This window comes from Panthera pardus, unplaced genomic scaffold (genome assembly GCF_024362965.1).
Source record: "Panthera pardus isolate Hobbes unplaced genomic scaffold, ASM2436296v1 HiC_scaffold_8, whole genome shotgun sequence".
NCBI classification, from domain to species: domain Eukaryota; kingdom Metazoa; phylum Chordata; class Mammalia; order Carnivora; family Felidae; genus Panthera; species Panthera pardus.
Genome location: NW_026527013.1, coordinates 25960949 through 25983453, shown reverse-complemented (window position 1 = coordinate 25983453; position 22505 = coordinate 25960949). Strand labels below are relative to the sequence as shown.

The window sequence follows — 22505 nt, the reverse complement described above, 5'->3', positions numbered from 1 at the left end:
TCCTGTATACAAAAGGCAATATAAAAGACACTATATGGTGACAATCACAAACTTATCAGTAGGCCACCCAAAGCACTTTATTTTAAAAACACTTCGATAAATGTTGACTTATTTACTATTATTATCAGTCTAAATAAGTAAATATCAAGAAATAAATGTAGTTCTCATTTAGAAGTGATATGAGTGAAAGTTTATTACATGCACTGCTTATCTTAGGCCTACCTAAAATTTCTAGAAGACTGTCCTAAGAACCTGGGGATGTTTACTGGAGGATGAGGGCCAGAAAATGAGGAAATTTACAACTGTTACCATATGACAACAGAGAAAACAGGTAATTCTTTCAAGAACATTAATATTTTCTTCTCTAATTTATGTTAAAGGTGGTAATGAGCTTCTCTCAGCAATATAAAGGTAAACACAAAAAAAACACAGCTGCATTTCATATTCTTACCATTTACCATTCTGCCCTTCATAACCTTGATTGATCCAAATTATTTTACAATTGAAGTATTTTCATTTGAAGCATCGGCACCAACACCAACATTTTAAATTTTAGTTCCTGCTACTTTAGAGAACCTATCTTAATCTTTTAACTAAACTTAAAACTTCACATAAGACATGCAATTTTTTGGTAAATCTGATGCTCTGATTTAAAATGTTATAAAAACATGTTAAAGTACCTTTTAATAGGGACACTTTAGCAAGAGGTTCATTTAGGTCTTGCTCATCCATTTGGGCGTCTGCAGGGGGGGAAAGATAATTACAAACAGTAATCAGCTCTATCATCAAGCTATCACTATCAAAATAAGTAAGTGAAATTTATACAGGTATTGTATTTGGATAGGTGAAAGTAATTTTAACAATATATCCAAGGTTCAAGGGAGTATCTCCACAAACGGAAGGAGACTGCCTTTTCCCCCAAACACAAACTTTGAAATCTCCACTCACATTAACCTGCATACCTAAACTGCTCAGACAGTGATAATAATATCTGTAGATTTGCAAATACTACGTTACAACTCACCTGTAGTGTCGTTACAACTCACCTGTAGTGTCGTCACTACTCTTTTCCTTGCTTGGACTCAGAGTATCCGACAAATCAGATTCCTTTGCTCTTGCCTGGTTTTCTACCAAGAAAAAAAATAAAAGTAGAATCTCATTACAACTATATCAATAAAACCACCTTAGGCTTTGAGAGCTCTAAATCTACTGATATGCAAAATACTTTTAAAATTAACTGAGGTCACTGCCTCTCTTACTTCTTCACCACTCCACTTCAAAATGGAATGCTGGCTATTACACGTGGCTCATATTAAATTATAATGTGGATCGTGTCTGCTGTGCAGAGGGCTGGGGCTTTTGTCAAGGCTGTCCACTGGCCAACTAGAAACAAAAATGAAGCAAGCTTTGCTAAAGTATGCAGAGAACTGCAACAAATATAGCAAAGTTCCAGGACAATGTGGACATTGTTTGAAGATGATGAAAGGAAATGGCTCTCTTATATAAAAACACTAGTTAGGTTGCCTGAGCAATAGTTATACCAAGTTTTGGGGTTATTTGCAAGTGCTGTGCTGCCTGATCCAATGAAGATATCTCAAGCCCTGTTTTCAACAAATTGCTCTCAAAAATCCTAATTATAAGCCCACCAATGTTATTAAAGATGACCGGCAATTAGATCCTTATCTCTAATGGCACATCTGCATGTTCTATGGCGTGCATTTGAATAGCATTTACAGAGATGGTCATTTCCCCGTTCTCCACAAGGCCTCAGCCAAGTTTTATATCCCAGGATTTAGCTATAATTTGGTCTCTGCATTAATTCACACATGAGCTCTGTTTCAGTCAGGCTAGCCTCTTTACAGGGCTGAGACATGCCAGCTCACTACAACCTCTAACTCTTTGCTTGAGTTGATATTTTGCTAAACTCAATGACCATTCTACTTGGCCTATTCATTAAGATGCAGCTTAAGCCCCAATACCTCTAACAAAGTCTTCATTTCTCCATCATGCTGCTCCTTTTTATTGCAGCTTCTCTGTGTCATATGATTTTGTAATTAATCATGTTCTATTTTATATTCTATGTGTATATATGTATCTGATTTCTTTAGTTAGATTATAAATTCCCTGCGCATATGATTATTTTTTTATAATGTTATGCTGTTGGCTATCCTGTTTGTGGTAATACATACCAAACATTTAAATGTGCGTATCTACTTCTAGTACTTCTAAGGAAAAAAGACTTCACATAGTATTATAAGGATGTTCATTGCAGCATTGTTCATTATGGAATGGAAAACATTCAAGATATATTCCTTACTATTAAGTAAAAATAAAGGTTGCTAAAGAACAGTGCATAATATGACCCCATTAAGATTGAAAATAGCTATACATTTAGCTATGAATTTTCAGTTGTGCATATTTATTGAAGTCTAGAAGGATCTACAACAGAGATACTCATGATCATATCTGAAGGTAGGGTCATGGCAGATATTTACTTTCTAACTTCATAATGTCATACATCATTTGAAAAAATTATATTATTTTATAATCAACTAAATCAAGAGATATTTTCCATTTTGAAAGTAATCAGAAACATCCAAAACCATTAATATTAAAATATATTTAATAATATTAGAATGTAACTTATTATGACCATTTCATTAAGAACATCCTTAGAATTGGTGGCTTAATTTGTGAAATAGGTGACAGATTGCAAGAAGACTCTTGCTTCTTTTCTCACCGCCATTTCTAGTCCGAGGCCAACTGCTGAGAGACACAGAGCTTAGATTAGAAGTGAAGTCACTGACCACAGAGGCCCATGGGAATCCAATCTATGACCTCTGGTGCATTCACAGTGTGCTATAGTCAGACATTTCTGAATGTTCTAGTTTTAATCACAAAGTTACAGTCTCAAACAAGGCAGGCTAATACTTCTAATCTATACACAGAAAAGGGATGACTGTGGGAGAATAGAAAAATGACTGTCTTTTGATTTTAAAATTCTTGGCAATTTTATGATCAAGATACTGAGGTAAACCAAGAAGACTATATTTTCAAAAGTATTCTTCTGGCTTAGAAGGAACTCTACCTTATATTAAAGTATTAGCTGGGGAAGTAAAATTAAAGGTGGGACCAAATCTTCCATTAAGATCTTACTAGAATATTAAGTTCCATGAGGGCTGGGATTTTTGTCTGTTTTGTTAACTGCTATCTCCCCATTGCAGAAAACAGTGCACAGTGCATAGTAGGTGCTCCAAAATCAGATGTTTGAAGGCACAAGTCTACTTTGAGTAAGAAGACAAAGTTTTGAGCAAGTCAAATTATGGTCCATCACTGTTATGTCCTGATATTACAATTATTATGTGGAGGCAAACCAAATCTACTCAAGAATGAAACACAGGACACAAAAAAAGAGAAGTAGAGTATCTCCTTCTTTTTAAAACATCCATTCTTTAGCTATGAAGCAGCACCCAACTTTCTAGTATTAGCAAGTCCTGGGGCTCCTGGGTGGCTCAGTTGGTTGCTTCTTGGTTTCAGCTCAGGTCATGATCTTATGGTTCGCGATTGATTCTCTGTCTTGCCCCTCCTTCACTCTCTCTCTCTCAAGATAAATAAACTGAAAGAAAGAAAGAAAGAAAGAAAGAAAGAAAGAAAGAAAGAAAGAAAGAAAGAAAAAGAGAGAGAGAGAGAGAGAGAAAGAAAGAAAGAAAGAAAGAAAGAAAGAACGAACGAACCCTCCTTACTGGTTGATTTTCTGTGCAGTACTTAATCATTAAGATACACACCAATAATATATAGAAGGAAACAGAAGAATAGCTACCAACACCAATATCAAAACTGTTCCCAAACTGGAAAGTCTGCAAGGTGACTATTTTCACTGTATCTCTGAGAAGACATTATGATGGATGGGCAAAACACTGGCCAGAGACCACTTCCTATACCAATGGAACCATTAGTTGGAAAAGAAAGCAAGAAGGGAAGTGAGAACTAAACATTTGTTGAATACCAGAACAATGTTTCTTGCTTTGTGAGCAATATTTCATTAAATTCCCACAATTAAATATTGTCAATTCCACTTTACACATGAGGAAACTGAAGTTTAAAGAGCTAAAGTGAGTTGCCGGAGGGCATACAGCTAGTTAGTGGTAGTACCTGGGGTTGAAACCATCTGTTTTATCTACTAGTATTCTTTCCACTTCCACCCTAAGACTACAGTAAACACACAATGACTACGAGTTGAGTTAGGGTTTAAATAGAAAGCACATGCAACCTATGATTATATTTTGCATTAGATGAAATATCTGAAGGAAACACTTAGACTTGTAACAGCTGGTAATTAGCAATTTCTAACAACTGATATTTTCTTTTTTTTTTTTAACGTTTTTATTTATTTTTAAGAGACAGAAGGAGACAGAGCACAAGCAGGGGAGGAGCATAGAGAGTGGGAGACACTGAATCCGAAGCCGGCTCCAGACTCTGAGCTGTCAGCACAGAGCCAGACTCAAGGCTTGACCCATGAACCGTGAGATCATGACCCGAGCCAAAGTCAGACGCTTAACTGACTGAGTTACCCAGCTGCCCCACAACTGATATTTTCCATGCAGAGAACAAATCCTATCAAAAATGTCACTGATGAGAGAATTTTAAAATAAAACGATTTAGCCAAATCCAAAAGAAATATTTTATAGCCAGATATGAAATTCTTAAAATGTAACTTATTTTATCTAGTTTGTTACAAGGATTAGTGTACCTCTGCACATTAACCGTGAGAAACGCTTGTAAAATGTTGACTGCTGACAAAAAAATCTCTGGGTATGTAAAACTTGTGTCTATATTATCAATTTTAACAGATGTATTTTATTACTTGTGTGGACTTACTTGCTATAATTAATAAATGCCCTTATTATTGGACACTTCCGTTTTCCTCTTTTTGCTTTAAAACATTGATGTAAATACCCTTGCATATCTGTCTAATTTGTTCCTTAACATAAAAACCCAGAAGTGGGATTGCTGGATCAAAATGCATGCTCTTTAAAGCTTTCAGCACATATTTTACGGCCAGGTTTCTTTTTAAAAAAAAAATTTTTTTTAACGTTTATTTATTTTTGAGACAGAGAGAGACAGAGCATGAACGGGGAGGGTCAGAGAGAGAGGGAGACACAGAATGTGAAACAGGCTCCAGGCTCTGAGCTGTCAGCACAGAGCCCGACGCGGGGCTCGAACTCACAGACCGTGAGATCATGACCTGAGCTGAAGTCGGACGCTTAGCCGACTGAGCCACCCAGGCGCCCCTATGGCCAGGTTTCAAAAGCAAATGTAAGGTGGCACAAATCTTTTTCAATAATTACATCATATAATTTCAAGCAAATATATTCTAATTCAGAATGTATTAAATAGAAGCACTAAAGTAGCAAGATATTTTTCTTTAACTAAGAAGCACTGATTTTTTCCCCCTTAGGCTCTCCTTGTACTTCAAGTGCTGGCTATTCAACTCATCTGATTAGGTGCTTCTGTGGTGAAGTAAAAGCTATGTTGAAGTCTGCTCTCATCTCACTTTAATAAGATGAAATAAATTGCCACATGTACTAAAAATAGTTCATTGCTCTGAAACCCAATGCCTGTTTGCCAGAACAATATTAGTGATGCATATTCTATGCATTCTTTCCCCAAATATGGCATCTGTCATGCACAAAATTCAGAACGGAAGCCACCAGATACTTGAAATAACATTCTTCTTTTAAATATTTTTAAAAGTCGAAATGGATTCAGTTACGTTCATAAAACAAAATGTACTGAAGCAGAGTATTTGAAACTTTTATCACTCATTGTTTTAACTGGCCAAAAAGATTGTGAACCTAGTTACAAATTTTATAGCGGTATCTTCTGATGAAAGTCTTAGGTATGATAATGATAATAATGAGCGTATCATACCAAATTTATTTGACCAATTTCCCTAATGCATAAAAGTGACTCGACAATATAATGCTTTAAAACTCACTTTTCTTCTCTGACAATTGTAACAGAAAATAATTAATAGAATAAACTATTTCAATTTATAAGACTCTCATCATAAAATATAAGAAGACCCCACATAATCACTTTTGTTTAAATCAAACTGAGTTGCCGAAAATTAACAAAATATAAATTTCATAAGGAATGTTAAAGGTATAACAATTACAGAAACAGACATGCAAGCATTTTTCACCTGTTTTACATTGTTTCATTAAAAGATTTACATTGTGTTTAATTAAAATTTTATATCAAATGTAACAAATATCAAATACAAAACCTGAAAATAATGCTAGAAGCAAGACAGATCAGAACAAATCTTTTACTACCTAAAGAATCTACTTCAAGCATTAAAAAAAAAAAAAACAAAAAACCCCACACATATATACCCATTTAAAAGTTAAAAAGAAACTTTCTAATTAAGATATCCTTCTTACAACAGAACTCCGACTATTTTATATTATATGATACCATTACTGGATTGCCATTTGGTGAGCTATAAGAAATAAATTGATGGTTAAAATACTATGACCTTGGAAATGTACACTAACATCTATTGTCCGAAAGAATAATTTTCAAAACCCACAGAAAACCCACAGAAAACAAACCTTTTGAAAGCTTTGTTTCTTCTACCACTTTGGTTAGATGCCCCTCGACGATCAGCTTCTCTGCCAAAGAAAATAAACGTTACTATCCAAGCCCAAACCGAGTAGCATTTCCCTGAGCGGGGCAGTGTAACACATTCCATGACCAAATTTAAAGATGATAATATTACTCCCATGACTAGGCTTGTACAAAAACTTGAAGCTGGAAGGAGAACTAAGAAAACTCGAACTATAATTATAACAGCACAATCAGATTAATGCAGAAATCTGGGGGCAGGCGGACAATTTGTCTTTTATTTTCATTAGTTTTTACCTTAGTCAAAAAGCCTAGACCGTTCTAAAAAGGATTCATAACAAATAAACCTTCTTTAAATCAAGGATATGAAGTTGAAATAAAGGAATTCTGAGAAAGTATGTATTTAAATAAAGAATACAAATTAGGTTATGCCAATAGTTTCCCAATTGATACAATTCAGCACAGATGCATATATGACATGCTTCAGTAAAATGAATCATTTTAGAAGAGACAAATATTTAAAGATATTAAAACAAATATTGTTTTGTTTTGTTTCGTTCTATAGGTGATTCTCTGTAAATGTATAATATACAGCTTCTTCATAATTTATTTAAATCCAGATTTTCATATTCTATGCTTCACTGAGAATGGTATCTATTCTAATTATCCCCTTATTTAATCCTGTATGCCAGCTGGTCTCCTTGAATTTACACGTTTGCAGTATATGAAGTCATTTCTCTATTCCTTCACTCTTCAAATCCAATGTAGCTTGGACTCTATACCCACCATCCAACCAACGAAACTGCTCCAAGATTACTATAACCTCCAAAGCCCATGGCTCCTTTTAATAATTTTCATTTTGCACAGGCTCCTTGCAGTATGTGGTACTATTTGCTCCTGCCTCCTTAAAAAATTTTTCTTTAAGTCTAAGTAATAGATTTGGATAATTTTTAAAAGGTAGTCCTACAAGATGTATAATGTAAGCTGTCCTACCCATCTTCTGTCCTACTCTACTCCATTCTTGAATTTCACTTCCTAGAAGCACAACATTGTTTTTGAAGAAGGAACAACGTTTTGAGCGCCTGGGTGGTTCAGTCCAGTCCACTAAGTGTCCAATTCTTTATTTTTGTCTCAGGTCATGATCCCTCAGTCGTGGGGTCGAGCCCCACATCAGGCTCTGTGCTGAGTATGGAACCTGCTTGAGATTCTCTCATTGTCCCTTTCTCTCTTGGCCCCTCTCCCCAGCTCGTGCTCACTCGCTCTCTCTCAAAAATGAATAAACATTAAAATACAATACAATACAATACAATACAATACAATACAATACAATACAATACAATACAATAATATTGTGTTGGGGTTCACAGGTGGCTCAGTTGGTTAAGTGTCTGGCTCTTGATATCAGTTCAGGTCATGATCTCACCACTCATGAGATCAAGCCCCATGCGGGGCTCTGCGCTGACAGCACAGAGCCTGCTTGGGATTCTCTCTCTCTCCTCTCTCTCAAAATAAAGAAATAAACACTTAAAAAAATACCATGTTGAGCATTCAGTGCATCCTTTCAGTTTAGAAGCTCCTATCTTCCATTCTGGGAAATTACCTTCTATTCTAACAAATTCTGTTTCATTTCTTTTCTCCCACTCTCTCCCTTCCTACACTCTGGAAATCTTATTATTCAGATGTTAGATCTTCCTCCTTTGTTTCTTAAATAAAACCTCAAACCAGCTCATGTCTTTTTTGTTATATTTTCTGGAATATTCCCTCTACTTTCTCTTCCAACACTAACTCAAAAAGATATATGCACCCCCGTGTTCATTGCAGCATTATTTACAATAGCCAAATATGGAAACAACCTAAGTGTCCACTGATGCATGAATGGATAAAGAAAATGTGGTGTGTATGTGTATGCACAAATACACACAATGGAATATTACTTAGCCATTAAAAAAATGAAATCTTGCCTTTTGGGGTAATATGGATGGACCTTGAGGGTATTATACTAAGTAAAATAAAGTCAGACAGAGAAAGATAAATACCATATGATCTCACTTACATGTGGAATTAAAAAAAACACACACACACAATCTCATAGATAAGAGAACAGATTGGTTGTTGCAAGGTAGGAGGGGTGGGGGTGAAACGAATGGGTGAAGGGGTTCAAACGTTAAAAAAATGACCTTAAGCATAATAATGCAGAACACAAAACCCTATGTGAAAGGACAGACAGATCTGCCCTCATATAAATTAAAATTTTCTGTATGACCGACCACTCACTAAAACACAGCTAATGGGCCAGTGGCAGACATAGAGAAAATATCTGAAAAATTAACAGATAAAAGGTTATTCATTCATTCATTCATTCATTGAACAATTAATTAGGGGCTACCTACTATGTGCCAGATACTGTCTTATGTGCTGGAAACATCAGAATGAACAAATGACAAGATCCCTGCCTTTCTGGTTCATACATTCTAATGGGGTGAGGAGGGAGAGAGGATAAAGAAATAAACAGTATGTCAGATGGAGGCAATGTAGAAAAATGAAGCATGGAAGAAGGAAAGGGAGTATGGGGATGGCAAGCGAAAATGTGAGGCACTTCAAAAACGAATAAGAAAAGTCAAACACCACAACAGAAAAGGGGCAAAGAATAACAACATTGAATTCACAGGCCAAGAAAAGCAAATGTCCAGTAAACATGTGGAGTTCAGGGTCTACCCACTGAAACAACGCCATGGCCTTATGCACTTATCAGTTCAGCAAACATTCAGTACCAGGAGGGGTGCGTAAAAGAGTAATCTTGTGTCCTTCTGGGGGGAGTGTAAATTGGTATCATTTTATTTTTAGAGGGCAATTTTGACAGCACCTATGCAAATGTTGAAAGGACATGTCCTTTGATCCCACAGCCCCTATTTTATGTATTACCCTGGAAAGAGACAATTGTACAGATTTTCAATGCAGCATTGTCTATATTTATGAAGGGAGTGAAAAATTTTTTTAGTTCTACCAGGAAAAAAAAAGGTGTTAATTAATCTTCAAGATCTCTATCAACAACAAATTCACTTTTAATAGCATTAACTACCTGCTATATTTGCATAACTTCTAAATGTTGATGCCTAGTCTAACTCTCTCTTAGGTCTCAGAACACGTTTGTCTAACTACTTCCCAAACATCTTCACCTAGTGACCCCATGAGAACTTAATCTCACCATGTTTAAAATGGAATTTATTTTCTCTTCCTTTCTCTTGGATTGATTTGGTATCTCTCCTCTCCTCATCCATAGCCCATCATTCACATCTCTAATAAGCTATACTGCAGGTATCTATTGATGTCTACCTTTCCCAACATACTATGAACTCTGAGAAATACACTCATTCCTTCAAATATTTACCGTGTGCCAGGTGCAATACTAAGTACTTCTCATGGATTACCAAGGTAAATGTGATAAATATAGGAATTTAGAGTCTAGTGACAGCAGAAAGTTATCTCATCAATAATTTAATTCCCAACACAATTCTTACATATAAAACAGGTTCCACAAATGTTGTTACATGAATACAGCAAAATAATAATATAAATGCAGACTTTGAAAGGCATTCCAATCTTTCTCTAGTATGTTGAAGATCTAAGTAGCACCTTGTTTAAAAAATTATAAACATACATTAAGAGTAATTTATTACTCGGGGCACCTGGGTGGCTGAGTAGGTTAAGCGCCCGACTTTGGCTCAGGTCATGATCTCACAGTTTGTGGGTTCAAGCCCTGCGTCGGGCTCTGTGCTAACAGCTCACAGCCTGGAGCCTGCTTCAGATTCTGTGTCTCACTCTCTCTCTGACAACCCCCCCCCCCCCCCCCCACTCACACTCTGTCTCTGTCTCTCTCAAGAATAAATAAACATGAAAGAAATTTTTTAAAAAAGGGTAATTTATTACTCAAAATGCTCACCTTTAGGAAAAAATCTGAAGTCCCTACCATGCCTTATAAAGTCTATATTATCTAGCTCAGGGGTCAGCCAACTAAAGCCCCACAGAGCCAAAAACAGCCTGCTGCCTGTTGGGTAAATAAAGTTTTAGAGGAACAAAGCCGAATGTATTCGTGTACATACTGTCCTCGGCTGCTTTCCACTAAAATGGCAGAGTTTAGTAGTTGCAACTGAGAATTTATAGCCTGCAAAGCCTAAAATATTTACTACCTGGCCCTTTATTTAAAAAAAAGAAAAGAAAAGAAAGAAAACATTTTTATTGTTCTAAAAGTGCAGTTTCAGACCAGTTCTAGTTTTCACACAGTTTCTCTCTCACACACTCTTTCCCCAGATACATGTACTCCTCACTTAGCTTAGTCCCAAATCTGTTCAAATTCCCTATGTTACCTTTGTTGCTACCTATTGGCTTACATTCTTTTATTTTTCTTCAGTGGACGTATCACTACTTGACATGTTATTAGTTTATTAGTTTTTGTCTCCTCCAGAGACTGTAAACTCCATGAAGGCAAATCTTTCTTTGTCTTGTTCATTTCTGTACCCCCTACAGCTAAAATAATGCCTGGTATATACATAATAGATGCTTAATAAATATTTGCTGAATGAATGAACTGAATACCTATTTTTAAAGGGATCAAACTTGGAAAAATTATTTGAATGTTTTCATCATTCTAAAAAACTAAGAATTAAATATGCAAAAAGTTTTGCATAGTACTAGTATCTAAGTGCTAAATAATAATTATCTGCTGCTATTGTCACTATTGAAATATTTAAGGTTAGATGATCAAATCTGATGAGTCATTAGTGGCCTATAATCAAATAATTGAGAAAAGGGATACTGTTTTATTTTTTTTTAATGTTTATTTATTTATTCAGAGAGAGAGAGAGAGAGAGAGAGAAGGGAAGGGGCAAAGAGATAGAGAGAGGGAGAGAGAATCCTAAGCAGGCTTTGCACTGAGCAATGTGAGGCTCAATCCCACTCAACCACACGGGGCTCAATCCCAGATCATGATCTGGGCTGAAATCAAGAGTAGGATGCTCAACCAACTGAGCTACTCAGGCACCCTGAAAAGAACACTGTTTTAAAAAAAGCTTCTAATCACTGGTTCTCAAACTTGGAGTGAACACTTCAATTCTTTGGGAGCACTAAAAGTCAGAGGCTACTCAGAGACTCAGACGAGAGCCTCCATATAATGATAAATGCAGGCCTTGAAAGAACTATTTGGCCTGGCACAACTGAAAGATAAAGTACAGGATTTTCTTTCTTTTTAAAAACTCCCTCTTTTTGAGGGACACTCTAGGGAGATAATTATTCTTTTCCCCTCTTTTAAAACCATACTTATTTATTGTGACAAATAACATACAGAGAGGGACACAAAACACAAAAGTACAGGTTAATAATTTTTTTTTTTAAAGCAAATGTCTGTATGACTACAGCTCAAATCAAGAAACATAACCTAACCACAAGGGCGCCTGGGAGCGTCTGACTCTTGGTTTCAGGTAGGGTCATGATCCCAGGATTCTGGGATTATGCTGAGCATGGAACCTGCTCCAGATTCTCTCTCTCTCCCTCTGCCCCTCCCCTGCTGACTTTCTCCCTCCCTCTCTCTCTCTGTCTCAAATACAGAAAAAATAAAACAAAGAAAAGACCCTAACCACAACCCCCTAAAGCTTCCCATGTTTCCCTTTCCAATAAAAACCCCATAAAGGTAACCACTGTCCCGACTTTGTGGTATTTAATTTCTTGCATTTCTTTATAGCCACACTACCCAAATATGCATGTCTAAATAATACACTATAATTTTAGTGTTTTGACCTTCACATAAATGTAATACTACAGTATGTATTGTTTTGTGTCAGGCATCTTTCATCAAATATACCCAGTGTATATTTCTCCATTTGACTGCTGAAGATCTTTTGGGTTATTTCTAATTTTGAACTGTGAATGATGCTGCTGTGAATATTTTTGCATTTGTATCTGACATGCATGGGTAGGCATTTCTGTAGGGAACCTACCAAAGAGCATAACTGATGGGCATAGTAAGTCTGACATTGGAGAACTATCACCTAAGCATTTAATTTAATCGAAAAACATATGATGGCATTGTAGAAACTGTCAGATCTGGTAAAAAACTGATTAGAACAGAACCAAATTTATTTCTTATGGGTGATAAATGTAAATTATGTACTAACTATATTACTATGTGGCACAAAATAAAAATAAAAAACAATGCATTCAAAAGAAGTGCAAAGGGGTCACTTGAGTGGTTCGGTCGGTTAAGCGTCTGACTACAGCTCAGGTCATGATTGTGGTTCGTGGGTTCACACTCCATGTCAGACTCTGTGCTGACAGCTCAGAGCCTAGAGTCTGCTTAGGATTCTGTGTCTTCCTCTCTCTCTGTACCTCCTCCGTTCACGCTCTCTCACTCTCACAAAAATGAATAAACATTAAAAAAAAAAAAGTGCAAAGGGAGCACAGGTGTGCCTAGACTGGATTAAATTCTTCAAGCTGAAGAGCCATTTTCCTCACATGACAGCTACAACCAACTAAAAGCAGAATATAAACTCAAACGGCACTATTCAGATACTGCTGTCAGCTGCCTAGGAATCTTAAGTGACAGAAGAGAAGAGCAGATCAATATAAAAGAACTACATAATCAGCTATTTGTAACTGCCGACCTGGAAAATATATTTAAGTCTGAAAGTTAGGTTTCATTCAAAAAATAATGTTATCACTTGGGTATCAAAATAATGTGCTGGAGACCACATTTTCTAAATGGCATGTGTACTAGTAATTAAAAAGTTAGAGAATCTTTAGATTGTCAGGAACATATGATTTTAACAAGAACAATAAAACTAGGTCAATCAGCTTTCACTGTCTTGTGACTGGGAATAAAAAGGGGAAAAAAGTTACTCCTGCAAGAAAACTCCCACTAACACTCTTTCCAATCTCCCCACCATAAGTTTTCTACCTATTAGTTAGCATATATTTCTGTGTGGCTGGCATTACTAAGAGTACTAGTAAATATGATCTCATTTAATTCTCATAGTAATCCTATGAAGTAGGAACTACCATCCTATTCTGTAAATGAGGAAATTGAGGTTTAAAGAAGTTATACTGCCCATTCATACTGCCAAAGAGGAACCAAAACAGAATTCACATCTAAGATCCTCTGATCCAATTCTAAATATCATAAATGAAAATGAACTACAAGTCACCTAGAAAGTCATTAAAGGGACATACAGCAAAGAAACTGACATTAGAATTAACATCAAACGTAACAAAGTAAAAATGAACAATCAGCATTCAACATCAAACCCACAATTTATTTCCTTCACAGAGTAGCAGTTCACAAAATAGAAATAAAGCTTTAGAACCTAAAGCAGGGGAGGCCTAACCTTAATAGGACAGACTTTTACAAAAGTATTAGTTTTTGCAGCAAAATAAAATTAATTAAAGCAATTCCTGCTATAGAAGATAGTCTGCTTTTTCATAAAAACAGTTCCAGAAGCTACTTGTCCTAAAACCTGAGAATAAAGAACAAAAGAGAAAAAAGTTGAGAATTCATAGATTGAAAGCTAAACAAAATGAACCAATTTAAAGAATACAGACAGTTTTTTAAGAAAGAAGCAATCTACATATCAAAACACTATTGGCATAAATTTAAGACTATCTGCTATGCAGTTATACTGGGAGAAAATCTGGTAGAAATGTTGGAAAGTTAGCTGACTGGGAACATGATTGACACAAATAAACAACAAACAAAAACCCTCCAATATATCCTAGATTGGTCAACTCTAAATACAAAGAAATAAAAAATAAGTGGGGTGCCTGGGTTGCTCAGTTGGTTAAACGTATGACTCTTGATTTCAGCTCAGGTCATGATGCCAGGGTCGTCAGATCAAACCCCATGTCAGGCTCCGTGGTGAACATGGAACCTGCTTAGAATTCTTTCTCTCTCTCTTTCTTTCTCCACCCCGCCCCCCACCCCCTCCCAAGCACCTCCTCTGCTCATGCACGTGCTCTCTCTCAAATTAAAAAAAAAAAAAAAAGAAATTTAGCAACATCTAGTTTAAATTAATAATCTTCCTATAATGGGCACATAAACTACTATGAGCAGGGAACCACACCAAGTGTATTCTACTCTTTGTCATAACTAATCTGCTTTGGCTTAGGGAAATAAAAGTTTAAAAAATGAAAATTAAAAAATCTGTTTTAAGTGGAATATGTAATCAGAATAACCCTGAGATTGTTCAGAGACGCTGATCTCATAGAGTGATGAAAAGTAAACAGTCACGGAAGCAACACTGATTCAATGCATTACTCCAAATAAGGCAATTTTTATATGAGAGCAAAGCCCTAAGAGAAAGAAGAGAATGAGACAAACATACACAGACAGTGACTATAATTTCAAAAGGGGGGTGGGAAGCAGGGAGAGAATTTTTCTTAAATCGGGCAAAAAACTTACATAAGATACAAAATATTAAGAGAATTAGACTTCTGCTTCTAATAATAAAAACCATTAAGTCTCATAGTAACCATGGATTAAGAATACAAAGACATTAAGTTTATTTCAAGGCACTTGTTAACTCAGTCATTAAAAGCAAGATGCCATTTGGGGAGAGGGCAGTTTGTATGTACAAAGCGGACCACAGAAGAAATTTTCTCTGGAACACAGCCGTGATGCCTCTGCCCTCACCCAGACAAACAGTAGCAGAAGAAAGTACAGGCAGTAGGCTGGAGAAAGCTGTCTTTCACTCTATGCCCATGAAGTGAGTCTCCATGTCCTGAGGTTCTCCACCTTTTACCCTTTATCTTTGCACTCAGCATACGCATTAATCAAATGACAGAGCTCATAGGACACATATGAAACAGATACAAGGTGCATAATTTGTTAACTCAGAAAGCACATTTACCAAACACAATAGTCTCAATGTATTTGTCTTTTTCTTTTTTTAAAAGTTTATTCATTTATTTTTGAGAGAGACAGAGACAGAGTGAGAGGGGAAGAAAGAGGGAGAAAGAGAATCCCAAGCTGGCTCCTCTCTGTTAGCACAGAGCCCTATGTGGGGCTCGAACTCACAAAACCAAGAGATCATGACCTAAGCCAAAGCCAACAGACGCTTCGTTGAATGAGCCACCCAGGTGCCCCTCAACTTATTTGTTAAGTTTACACTTTAAACTTTGAGTAACTAAAATTTGCAGAGGGAACAAGGAATGTGGAATTCCGCTTAAATCAAACTTCTTGCCTGAATTCCTTCAGAAGAAAATATTGCTAGAGCTTTTTAGCAAGTTTTATTAAAGTTACTTGTTAATTCTAGATTTTACATGGTATATTTTTACACAGAAAATTACTTCACAGTCCTGGAATTACACAAGGTTATATTTAAATCTGTTCAAAATCCAATCTCTTTGCATGGGATTAAAAGCTTTTCTCCTAAAAGAGAATTAAAAGAAACACAGTCTCTTTTACCATAAAAGGAAAACAAACTGAAATGTGTTCCAACTCATTTAATTTCATCAAAATCACCTTGTAAATGGAAACAGCCAACAACTAAATCATTCTCTTATGGGTTCATATACATAAACTGAAAAACTCTGTTAATATATTAAAAAGACATGAGGAATCCTACAGAAGTGAATTATTTGCTTTCTAATTTTAAATTTAGAATTCACAAGGTGAATTTGGACTATACAACAAGCACAGTAAACAATGAAATCTAGGTACTTAACATCTGCTTTTTAAAAGACCGGAAATAAGGGGTGCCTGGCTGGCTCAGTCAGTAGAGCATGTGACTCTTGATCTCAGGGTTGTAAATCCGAGCCCCATGTTGGGTGTGGAGATTACTTAAAACTAAAAAATCTTTAAAAAGTAAATAAAAGACAGGAAAATAAGACTATGAGGTGTCACTGCTCACAGAATACAAACTTCATGTTCAGGATCATAAATCAGTTCAAGATGTCTATCAATTAAAATAATGGCAAAAAAGTTTGTGTGAGATTATCAAAAAATAATCCAAAATTATTTTGAAAGTTCACCTAAGATTTTAGTTGAATGTGCCTTGCTTGCCATAATACTAATTAAACACCACAATTTCTATACCAGCAGCTTGTCATAAAATAATGAAAATACCCCTTCTGACAACAAATCAAATCAAAGTTAACTCTTACTATGCCAACTCTGAGTATCCAAATTTAAGGAGCCAATATTGGAAATTTCTGAGATACAACGGTATCCTCATTAACCAAGCTCTTGCTACTTGCTACCAAAACTCAGGAACTGGGCAGATTCAGATAATGGACGATACCCCCAGCTATATTCCTAGGGATATACATGAATTTACAGCCCAAACTTCCACTGTTTGCACTTAGGGACCCAATGGATTCAGATATCTAGAAATACTTGTATTTTATTTTTTGTTCTTTGGTTCATTATTTCTTTGCCCACAAGGAAAGCATTTTATATTCTCATTTCTCCCTCTCTATACCACATCTAACGTTTTCCCATGCCACTGCATAGTCCTTGTAAACATAATTTAATTGGCTAATATCCTTATTGAGGGGATTGCTGTAACTTATAACTTCTGCTCTATCTCTGAATGTTTATTGGTCCATTTGCCCCCCGTAACTATGATACAATAAAAATCTCCAAACATCTTTTTCTTAATGTAAAACAAACATCGTTCTGTGTTACAACTACAGCTAAATATTTTACATACACATTTTATAATGTTTTAAATGATTTTTGCAAATTGTAACTTAGTAATAAGCTTTCTTTTTGGATAGTTCTCTGTTCTTGTTTCCTTGGGCTCAAAATATGAGCCCAAAAGTTTAAAATAAAATTAACTTATTAAACAATGGTCACATGTAATAAAACAAAGTATAAGATCCTTCCCCTAAAGATTTATATTTTAAATTTTATATTCTGCTTTTAGTTGGTTTCAGTGGATACCAATTATTTTGCCCCAAATCCCCATGCCAATTTCCCATAAAAGTGAAATTTAGTAATCAGAAGATAACAAAAACATGAACTAATCTTTGCTTTATGAGAAAAATTTAAAGGACAAAGGAATATGCCATATTTATTCATTAATTTTCCCCCAAATAATATTAAACTTATATTCAACATAAAATGGACAAAAATAGAAGCTCTTCTAAAACTACTAAATGAAATTCCAGGTTTCCTTAAGGCATCTCTAAGGAGTATATAACACTGGATCTATTGAGTTTGTGCCTGCTATAATTACCAGGTGTGACCCTGACAACCCCCAAGTGCCCCTGAGATTGGGGCGGGGCGGGGGAGAAGGAAGGGGAAAGAATCACATATGCTTGCATATCCACAGAATGAATTCATTAGCATAAAAACATGGAAAGTCACTCATTTCAAAAAGAGAGCAAACAGGGAGAGGAAAAACAACAAAGTTGTGTGTCTGGTAGGAAAAAGTGTAGATATCATCAGTAAATCTTTATTACACATAGTGACCTTTAATTGTCACCAAGAGGACCAAGAGAATATCACAACCTCATGATTTAAGCAGCCACATGATTTTCAAGTACGAGGAGATTCATGATACTCTGGCTCAGAATTCAGCAGAGGTCTAAATCACCTCAAAAGCTAACCTGTCTATCTTTAAAGTATTATTAACGATAGGCTTCCCAAGGGTAGGCAGTTGATGTCAGAATGTAGGACAATCTATTCCTATTCCTTCCCTAGAAAGCTCCTGCTACCTTAAGGGTCATCTTCAGATCTGAGTACCCAAACTAAATCACTGTTTTCATGGCTTCATTTAATCATTTAAGAAATTTACTTAAGAAATCCAATTCCAAATCTGTGATAGAACTAGAATGTAAATAAAACAGGCTAATGTTACTACGATCTCTTAAGTGTCCACACAGAACGTTTAGGTGCTTGACATTCTATTTCATTCCCTGCTCAACAGCAATTTTTTATTTAAAAGCTTTAAATTTCCTCTTTTTTGTGGGCAATATGAAATCCATCTTTGAAGGCAAATGCCACAGAAATATTTTTGTCTAAAGAGAGAAGCCGAACAGTATGAGAAGTATCGCTGCTGTCTGAAGATGGCCCTCTGTGCACCTTCTACCATAACAAACACATTGAGATCTTCATTTTTCTTCTCATTTTTCAATGTTAGCCCCTGACTTCATTAAAATCAATGTGAAAAATACTCTGTACTCACTCTGGCATTCTATGAATTGATGAATAAAAGTGCAGTCCCCGCCACTCTTTGAAAGCAAGTGCTCTAATAAAGAAAGAAACACCTTTAAGGATATAGTTTGTTGCTGTTTTTGAAAAACAACAGCAAAGATAGGAAAACTGAAATGTATTGACATGAGTAACTCTAAGATTCATAAAAGTTTAATATATTTTTAATATTAATAGCAGACATATTTTAGAGTTAATAAAGCTAAATGACTGAAAATTATAATTATATTCATTAATTTGTACCCTGACTGGTTAGCTTTTAAAGGTGCAGTTTCTACCCAAAGAGCTCAAGAAAACCACAGACATATATTGCTTTAAAAAGCTTCTCTTTTAAAATATACCTTTCTCCATGACATTTAATAAATACCTGTAAATAATTTTTAAATTTTATTATTTGTTCTTACTGAATTAATTGTCAAATAACAATTCTCTAACAGTCCCTCTTCAAAGTTATTCTTAAGAGGCAAAAGATAAATATTTGAAGAATACCACAAAATAATGCCCTAAAATTTAAGAAACTAATGCAACATTTCCAATTTTATACTTTCATTTCACAAATAACCTTGCATTTGAGTCATTTAATCTGTACTTTCTATACTCTCAAAATATTACACTGCTTATCTCTGCCCAAATGATTAAAATCAATATCATGCATATTTTAAAATAAGAGCTTGGAAAATGGTTTTGTTCAGGTCAAACATAATTTGTTTTGTTTTTTTTTTAAGAGTAAAGAGAATCAAAATCTAACAGTAGAGAAAAGCTTCAGCTCTTTTCTTACAATAATCTTTATCTATTTTGACTCAGAGAGCTAACTTCTAAATCTGGATAACATCTTTCAATTATATCTCTGGATTTTTCAAAACTACTAAATAGACTTTGGAAGTTCAGGTGTTAAAAATATATCACAATATGATGACTATCTGGAAGGTGGGAAAGCACTGAAACCTGTGAAAGAGGACATGAGTTAGTACCACTCTGACTGTGAAAGCCTCTTTTCCTTCTCATTTCAACCCATCTCACTCTCATCATCTCAACTTTGAGAAGCAGGCATCTCCTACTCTAATCACTGGTTAGCTTCTCTTGACATCCTTACCAATAGACACCTTCTTTACCTTCATACTCGAATCTATCATTATCTTTTATCTATTTACATGGTACACAGAACTTCCAGTCAATAATTTTATATATATATGTATATGTATGTATATATGTATATATGTGTGTATATATATATATATATATATATATATATATATGTATATGTATATATATGTAACAAATGTGTGTACATAGTTGTACATAATTGCATATAGAGTTATACTATATACAGATAAAATATAGCCCCAAAAGGAAAAAAATGGCTAACTGCAACAGAAATTTTTTTAAAAATCTAGGGGTGCCTGTGTGGCTCAGTCGGTTGAGCATCTAATTCTTGATTTCAGATCAGGCCATGATATCATGGTCGTAGGATCAAGCCCCACATCGGGCTCCACGCTGAGCGTGGAACCTGCTTAAGATTCTCTCTCTCTCCCTCTGCCCTTCTCCCCTGCTTGTGTGTGTGTACTCTCTCTCTCTATATATATATATAATAATAATACAAAAGATAAAAGTTAAAAAAATCTAATAAATAGCACTTGCTGACTGGAGCCAAGAAATCCAAAACAGAAGCCCTCAGTTGAATAGTAATTACCAACATCAAAAGTTGTTTTACATAAATCCTATCTAAGCTATGATAACATTTTCAGAACTCCAACTATACAACATCATGGTTAAATACGAAAACTCATTTGAAACCAAATTTTAACCTAAAGGACCTTATGGAACTTATTTGAAACAAAATTTCAGACTATCAACACAGGACTTTAGATGACATTTATTAATGCGGTACCTCCCAGCATTACTCATCAAGCCTCAAATCACCCTTTTATCTACTCTGATTTTACTATCTGGACTCTACGTTAAAATATTTATTATACTAGTTTAGATACAATGCAAGATTAATATATTATTATATACGTTACACATATATGACTTCTATAAAGGCATTTTCTAAGACACATGAGAGAAAAATCTTTTAGATAGTACATGTAAAGAATTTGGATCATGACACTTTTAATACTTTATGACTTGAATTCAGTTCCTTGGGAATTCACTTTGCCAAAACTATAAAAGATGTCACTGAAAATCCAAAAAAAATGAGATACTTAGGGCGGGGAAGTCAGGGGGCAGGGAAGCAGGGTTGTAAGATCCCAAACAGGGTTGTGGAAATGCAAAGACCAGACAGATACAGAAACATAATAGAGAACTGTGCTACTTAAAATGGCTTTATTTATACACATTAGTTTCCTATAAAATTTGATTTTCTATACTATCTGTGCTGTCCAATACACATGTTCAATACACATGTGGGTACTGAGCCCTGAAAAAATGGCTAGTGTGAATTGAGATGTATTGTAAGTGTAAAATAAATACATACTGGTTTCAAAGACTTACTAAGGAAAAAAGGTTGTGAAATAATTCATTTATAATCTTTAATATTGATTACATGTTGGAAGAATATTTTGGATATAGTAGGTTAAAGTAAATAACATTATTAAAATACATTATTAACACTTTACCTGTTTCTTTTTATATTTTTAATGTGGTTTCCAGAAAATTTTAAATTATGTATGTGGTTCCCATAATATTTCTATTAGACAGTGCTTTTCTATACTAAGATATATTCAAATTACAATTATTAGATAAGACACAAAAAATTTTATAGTATAAAACCTATGCTTGTAGCAGCTACTTTACATTTAAGTAATTTGAAAAATAGTTTACTAGATACATAGTATTAATCTTAACATCTCCAGATATTTTTAAAATATTCTCTTACAACTATACTTGGCTCTCTACTATTTAAAGACTAATTTTAGTTAAAGTCATATCTGATAGCATATTACGGTTATGGATTTTTGGTAATATTGGAATGGTGGATAACTGGTTTACTATTCTATAACAAATGATTCAGAACAAATCCATCTTACTCCCAAAATCCACTGAATGCTAAATCTGGTGTAATGAAGTTTTTGTGCGTATCAAGATATTTACTATTCGGTTTCATTAAAGATACTATTGGTCACCCCCACAACAATTTATCACCACTAAAAAACCAAACATACCAGCACAGGAAAAGTTATAGTAAGAAGTGCTTTAAAGTATCCAAAATACCTTATTCAGTCTTAAATCAAGGAGTTGTCTACAACTATTCTCATCTAACTCAATTGGAATTGACAAAAAAACTTTAGCAGTAATCTGACAACTCTAAATAGTATAAAGATGATTTCGTGTATATTAAAGGGTTCTCTTAACTGAAGGAATAGCATGTCCCCAGCTTGAGTTAACACTAACATTATTAATAAATACATGTGCCAATCAAACTGGTGATTGGAATAAAACGTGTTCATGCCAGAAAGAGGAAAAAAAGGCAAATAATGACAACAAAAAATAAAAATTTATTTAATGATAACAAACTTTTAGAAAATGAGGATTAAGTCATTTTATATATGTTCACTAAATATAGTTAATAAACAGAAATATTAGTAATATTAATAAAATTAGTAATATTAGAATATAAACTACACCTTTAAAAATTCTCAAATCGAAACTCAAACTGGAATTCTAAAATATCGAT

At 34.8% G+C, this 22505-nt stretch overlaps 1 protein-coding gene across 31 annotated transcripts in view; it reads right to left on the bottom strand.

The window, feature by feature from the left end:
• SLMAP (sarcolemma associated protein) overlaps nt 1–22505 on the bottom strand; it is a 148728-nt gene that overhangs the window by 29010 nt on the left and 97213 nt on the right. For 18 of the 31 annotated variants that reach the window (XM_019469959.2, XM_019469957.2, XM_019469969.2 and 15 more), the window contains 4 exons: nt 18804–18866; nt 6618–6677; nt 1047–1127; nt 681–740 (listed from right to left, as the gene is read on the bottom strand). In XM_019469959.2, coding sequence (XP_019325504.1) covers nt 681–740; nt 1047–1127; nt 6618–6677; nt 18804–18866 — 264 coding nt within the window. The remainder of the gene's footprint in view (nt 1–680; nt 741–1046; nt 1128–6617; nt 6678–18803; nt 18867–22505) is intronic. The other 13 variants (XM_019469963.2, XM_019469967.2, XM_019469968.2 and 10 more) reach the window with 1 other exon arrangement.